Source organism: Galeopterus variegatus, unplaced genomic scaffold, assembly GCF_000696425.1.
Source record: "Galeopterus variegatus unplaced genomic scaffold, G_variegatus-3.0.2 Scaffold276, whole genome shotgun sequence".
Lineage (NCBI taxonomy): Eukaryota > Metazoa > Chordata > Mammalia > Dermoptera > Cynocephalidae > Galeopterus > Galeopterus variegatus.
Genome location: NW_007726387.1, coordinates 423,246 through 429,827, shown reverse-complemented (window position 1 = coordinate 429,827; position 6,582 = coordinate 423,246). Strand labels below are relative to the sequence as shown.

Genomic DNA, 6,582 nt, shown 5'->3' with positions numbered 1-6,582 from the left:
ACCAATATACAGACTCATCAGCAGATATGAGACTATCTTTCCCTATATTCTCACCAAGATAGTTTCTTAAAATATTTTTAAAAAATTTTTTCTAATCAAATGTCTCTTCTTAGATACATTTTTTACTGTGAATATCTGTTCATACATTTTTCCTTTTTTATATTAGAGTTTAAAAAATTGACCTGAGGACGGTCCTTATATATCAGGGAAACTAACCCTTTGCAAATATTTTTTCTCTATTTGCCTTTAGACAGATTTTTGCCATGAATAAATGTTGTATATTTATGTAAAGTCTTTTCTCTTATGGCTTCTGGATTTTATGTCACAACTAATTGTATTTCAAATATGGAAACTATGTTGAGTTAAAAAAAATAGTATTTGTATGTATAAATCTGCTGAAAATTAAACTAGATGTACAGTTAATCCTTGAACAACACAGGGGCTAAGGGTGTGTCCCCCCCCTAATGCAGTCGAAAATCCATGTATAACTTTTTCCTCCCCCCAAACTTAACAACTAATAGCATACCATTAGGTGGGCTACTTAACTGTCTGATTAGGTCTCACTCATTCATGGCGTACATAACCCAAAATTTTCTAATATATTAATTGAAAAAAATCCACATGTAAGTGGACTCATACAGTTCAAACCCATGTTGTTCAAGGGTCAACTGTATATAAAACCCATATAGAAATATGAAACAAAGGAAACTTATACAGTTGCCCCTTGAACAACATGGATTTGAACTATGTGGGCCCACTTTTATGTGGGTTCCACATCCATGAATGTAACCAACAGTGGATTGAAAGTACAGTATTTTCAGGATGCAGAACCCTCATATATGGGAGCACTATTCATACATGTGGGTTCTGCAGGGCCAAGTGTGGGACTTGAGCATACTAAGATTTTGGTATATGGGGGTAGAGGGGTGGGGGTGTTCTGGAACCAGTCCCCCACGTGTATGGAAGGACAATTAAAGTTTTGTGTAAATGTAAAATAAGAAAAATTTTCCGTGCAGTAATTTATTTACCTTTTCGTGTTTTATAGATGCCTTCCAGGATGTCAAATTTGTCAGCAACTTGTCAGGTAAGTTTAATATAACTACATTGCACAAATTTTGAAAAATAAATAAAATTAATCTCTTAGAAATATTAGTTAGAATACAGTGGGATAAAACTCACATGCTGTTATAATTGACGGGTACTTTACCCAGTCTTGGAGTGTGAAGAAACAGGTAAGACTGCTTGAAACTCAGGTGAAAATGCCTAAGCAGAGTTCTAATGTTGAGTGTGAGTTAAGTGGGTAAATATTGAAGGAAAGGGGTTTTAGGCAGAGAGAACAGGATGTGGGAAAGCCTGACAGTGAAAGACATCATGCTTCTGTCAGGAAAGTGCAGAATGTGTAGGATGTAAGATGAGGATTGGAGAGATCTGAGCCCAGAGAAATAGTGGCCAGATAATTTAAGCTGTTTGTGTACTATGCACATACTTTTGTTTTTATGTTAAAAGGATATTATTTAGGTGAGAAACATGCTAGGAAAAAAANCCCAGTCTTGGAGTGTGAAGAAACAGGTAAGACTGCTTGAAACTCAGGTGAAAATGCCTAAGCAGAGTTCTAATGTTGAGTGTGAGTTAAGTGGGTAAATATTGAAGGAAAGGGGTTTTAGGCAGAGAGAACAGGATGTGGGAAAGCCTGACAGTGAAAGACATCATGCTTCTGTCAGGAAAGTGCAGAATGTGTAGGATGTAAGATGAGGATTGGAGAGATCTGAGCCCAGAGAAATAGTGGCCAGATAATTTAAGCTGTTTGTGTACTATGCACATACTTTTGTTTTTATGTTAAAAGGATATTATTTAGGTGAGAAACATGCTAGGAAAAAAAGATAAGTTTGGAAAATTTTGGAGTAATTCTGGCAAAAAATGAGAATCTGAACTAAGAAAGTAGCTATGATGATATAGAGTAGTAAACATATTTGAAAGACATTAATGAGATAAACTCGTTAGGATCTGTGCGTGCAAGGGAAAGGGAAGATTTGAGCATGGTACCCTAGATTTCCTAGTCAACTGAGTAAATGGTAGTGTTTTATTAAGGTCTGATGAAGAAATATAAGAGGGAGAGAAGGTCTGTGATTGGTAGGCTAGGAACAAAAGTAAATAGAATGAGTTTATTTTATATGTATTGAGTTTTTCCCCCTAGGAACTAAGTAAGGGGGAAAAAAAAAACCTGGCAGTCTTTTCATATTTGCCCCTGTATTTACCACCTGTGGTCCTATTCATTCCTTCTTATAGATGGGGGTTCCATCTGGTATCTCTCCTTTCAGTCTGGTATCTCTCTTTTAGCACTTCCTATAGTGTAGGTATACTGGAAATGAATTTTCTGTTTGGTTTATCTGAAAATATGTTTATATTACTTTCATATTTGAAGGATATATTCACTGGACATAGAATTCTGGGTTGGATTTTCTCATTCCAGCACTTTAAAGATGTCATTATTTTATCTTCTGGTTCTTGTTTCTAGTGAGAAGTCAGCTGTTATTAGTGTAGTTGTTTCTCTGTGTATAATGGGTCTTTTTTTCTTCTGTCTACTTTAAAGATTTTTTTCATACCTTTAGTTTTCAGCAGCATGTCTACAGTGTGCCTAAGAGTAATTTTCTTTGTACTTATTCTGCTTGTGTAAATATCTGCAAGTTCAAATTTTTCACATAATTGGGAAGTTTCAGCCATTGTTATTTGTCTGCCCCATTCTAGAGAGAAAGAATGGGGCAGAAAAATAATTTAAGAACAATGGCTGAAACTTCCAGTTACACATATGTTCAGATTGCTTGATGTATTCCACAGGTCGCTGAGGCTCTGTTATTTTTTTTAATTTAACTTTTTTCTCTGTTTATTAAATTGGATTATTTCTATCAGTCTGTCTTCAGATTCACTAATCATTATTTCTCCAAACTCCAGTATGCTGTTTTGCCCAGCCAGTGAACTTTTCATCTCATACATTACATTTTTCACTTCTAGAATTTCTGTTTGATTCTTTGTTATGGTTTCTATTTCACTGCTGAGATGCCCTATCTGTACTCTCATTATGACCAATCTATTCCTATAAGTCCATGAATATATTTATAGCACCTGCATTAAAGTCTTTGTTTACTAATTTCAACATCTGCATTATTTAGGGTCTGTTTCTATTTAAACTGCTTTTTCTTTGATGGATCATATTTTCTTGCTTTTTCATATGCCTAATAATTTTTTATTTTATGTTGGACACTGTAGTTGATCTACTCTAGGGGTTCTGGATTATGTCATCTTCCTTTAAAGGAAGTTTTGTTCTGATAGTTGATTAAATTATTGGCAGATTCTTTTGTCAGTATTGATTTTCCTCTTTGTTAGGGTAGCTCTACTTTTATTTTGAACTTAGTCCTAGGATGTGGACTTTACCCTTAAGATATAGCCATTTGGGGGTCTCAGCTGAATGCTCAGGGTGCTCAGTGATGTGTTCTCACTCTTAACTAAAACTGCAATGCCTCCCAGACCCTTGTGACCCAGTTCTCAGACCCTTAGCAGGTGATTTCTGCTAGGCATCACAGAATTTTGCTGGACACAGACCTTAGACCATGGGCAAGGATCCCTGGTGAATCCCCATGCAAGTTTCTTTGTCTCTGTCTCTGGTACCCTGTTACAAATTCCAAATGTTCCAGCAGCCTAGAATTCTGTTCTCTGCTTCCTCACTCAGCTCAGTGACACTGCCATGTTCTGCCTGAGCATCACCTCTGTGCGCAGTGGTTGAGAAATTTCCCCCAGGCTGGTGAAATCATGAAGTCTTACCTCATGTATATCTCTCATTTCAGTGATCACAGCCCCGTGCTTCCTCTTGCACCATGCTTGAAAACAGTTATCTCATATATTTTGTCCACTTTTGTGCCAGGGGTCCCCAACACCACTCCTAGGTTCAATAATTAGCTAGAATGGATCACGGGACTCAGCATGTAGTGGTACTCCTTGATAAGAATTAATGAATATTATGTTATCTATGTTGAGAATAGATGTTGAATTTTGTCCAGTGCCTTTTCTGTAATTCGGTTTTTTATTGACTCTAATTTTTTGAAAGGTCTTTTTATAATCTCGCCTTTCCTTTAGGTGTTTTTGTGGTCGCTTGGTCAAGCAACATGCTTGTTTTACTGCAAGTCTTGCCATGAAATACTCAGATGTGAAATTGGGTGACCATTTTAATCAGACAATAGAAGAATGGTCTGTGGAAAAGCATACAGAACAGAGCCCAACGGATGCTTATGGAGTTATAAATTTTCAAGGGGGTTCTCATTCCTACAGAGCTAAGGTGTGTCACATATTTTGATTTTATTCTTTTTACTTCATTTATCTTGTTATCTAAATAATGAAAAATTTTTTTCTGACAATTTCTATAGCACCATGACAGAAAGTTAGACTCAATTATTGCTTTGTGTATTTTAAAGTTCTTTGTGAATCCATCTGAACACCATGAAAGGTTGATTAGAAATTTCTGATTATTTCTCAGACTGATCAAATTCACAGTTATTTCGAGTGAAGGAGACAATCATCCATTCAAAAAATATCTTTTTAATTTTACTGCACAGTCACAGTTTTGTTATAAATGGACTTAGATCTTGGACAAAACTTTTAAACAGATAATTCAGTATTTGCTTCTCTTATTAACAAGAGTCTTTGAAAGCTTTCATTTCTTGTTCCACAATTCTTCTCCCCCTTTTTTTTTTTTTTCCCGTCATCTTAGCCAGTCTTAGGCTTCACTCACTATGTTAAACCCAGTGCATAGTTAAACAAGGCAATAAATATTGTGGGTAAATTTGTAAATTGGATTAATGGTAATTGAGTATAAACAGAAAGAGAGTAACATTTGTGTCTTAAAGTTTAAAAGTTAGAGTGCTGGTACTTCTAATCTCACAGAATGATTTTTCCAACTTTATCATTTGCTATTGCTTATTCCTGGGAGTGTATATATATTGAAAGTAGCCTATGAAATCTGTTTTTACATAATCCAATTCAAATATAATATTTCTAAAGTCATATAATGTTGTATTTTGGGTTTTTTTTTTTCTCAAAAGATGATCAGTAAGGGGATCTTAAAACCTTTGACTTGGTGTTGTCAGCACCACGCTCACCCAGTGAGCTAACCAGCCATCCCTATGTAGGGATCCGAACCCAGGGCCTTGGTGTTATCAGCACCACACTCTCCTGAGTGAGCCATGGGCTGGCCCTAATGTTGCATTTTGAAACCTTTGAACACAGTCAATTATTTTGTCCTTTTAAAATCTTTTTTAGTATGTGAGGCTATCATATGACACCAAACCTGAAGTCATTTTGCAACTTCTGCTTAAAGAATGGCAAGTGGAATTACCCAAACTTGTTATCTCTGTACATGGGGGCATGCAGAAATTTGAGCTTCACCCACGAATCAAGCAGTTGCTTGGAAAAGGTCTTATTAAAGCTGCAGTTACAACTGGAGCCTGGATTTTAACTGGAGGAGTAAACACAGGTAATGTAATGATTATACCAAATTTATCTAGTGTACTTGTAAATTTTTCATATCAATTAGATATTTGAAATAGCAGTCAACACTAATATTCAGCTTTTCTGTTAAATAATCTATGGTTCATAGGTAAAAATGATAACTGTAACCTGTTTAGTTGTCATTTAGTCTTTAAAAAAAAAAACACACTTTAGAGCAGGGGTTTACAAACTAGAGCCTATGTGACAAATTCAGCCCACCCCTTGTTTTTATGAATAAAGTTGTATTGAACACAGCCACACTCATTTGTTTATGTATTGCCCATGGCTATTTTTGTGCTACAACAGCCGAGGTGAATAATTGTGACAGACACTGTATGCCATGCAGAGCTTAAAATGTTTACTGCTTGGCCCTTTACAAAAAAGGTTGTTGACCCTACTGTAGAGCCAAGCATTATTCCTATCATTTTTGGGCAGCTGTTAAATTGGTAGAAGAATGATAATCCATTGCCTCAGCAGTGGTAAGAAGTAGCTTACAAAAATTAATTTTTTGCTTTTCATTCCAAGTTTCTCCTATCATATATATAGGTTGAATATAAGGAGGGAAAATTAATTTTAATGTTTAAAACATAATTGTTAACTCAGCTTGCAAACATCTAATTGATTATTAACAACTATTTTTTGAGTGTCCTTGTGTCAGACATTTTTTGGGTTGCTAAGAATATATCATTTCCACAAAAGAGATAAAATATTTACCTTCATGGAGCTTATGGTCTAGTGGGGGAGATGCAGACAATAAACAGATAACTCAGTAATGTATACTATATTAGATGATAAGTGCTATGCAGACACAAATAAAGAGGAGGGACAGTGAGGTACTGGAGGGACTACTATTTTGTACATGTGTCGGGCCTCCCTGAGCCAGAGGCCGACAAAACCGAGCGGGAAGAGACCCCGGTCCAGCCGGGGGTCCCTTGTGGGGCTGAGCGGGATGATGAGTGTCGCTGGCACGGCCCTTCCCCCCCAGGACCTTCCTCCCCGGGGGCCGGGAAAGAACACCAACGAGCTAGGAGAGGGGTAAAAGCCGGT

At 36.5% G+C, this 6,582-nt stretch overlaps 1 protein-coding gene across 1 annotated transcript in view; it reads left to right on the top strand.

Moving 5' to 3' along the window:
* TRPM7 (transient receptor potential cation channel, subfamily M, member 7) overlaps nt 1–6,582 on the top strand; it is a 118,326-nt gene that overhangs the window by 33,783 nt on the left and 77,961 nt on the right. The window contains exons 3-5 of the mRNA XM_008566921.1: nt 1,046–1,084; nt 4,129–4,327; nt 5,308–5,521. Coding sequence (XP_008565143.1) covers nt 1,046–1,084; nt 4,129–4,327; nt 5,308–5,521 — 452 coding nt within the window. The remainder of the gene's footprint in view (nt 1–1,045; nt 1,085–4,128; nt 4,328–5,307; nt 5,522–6,582) is intronic.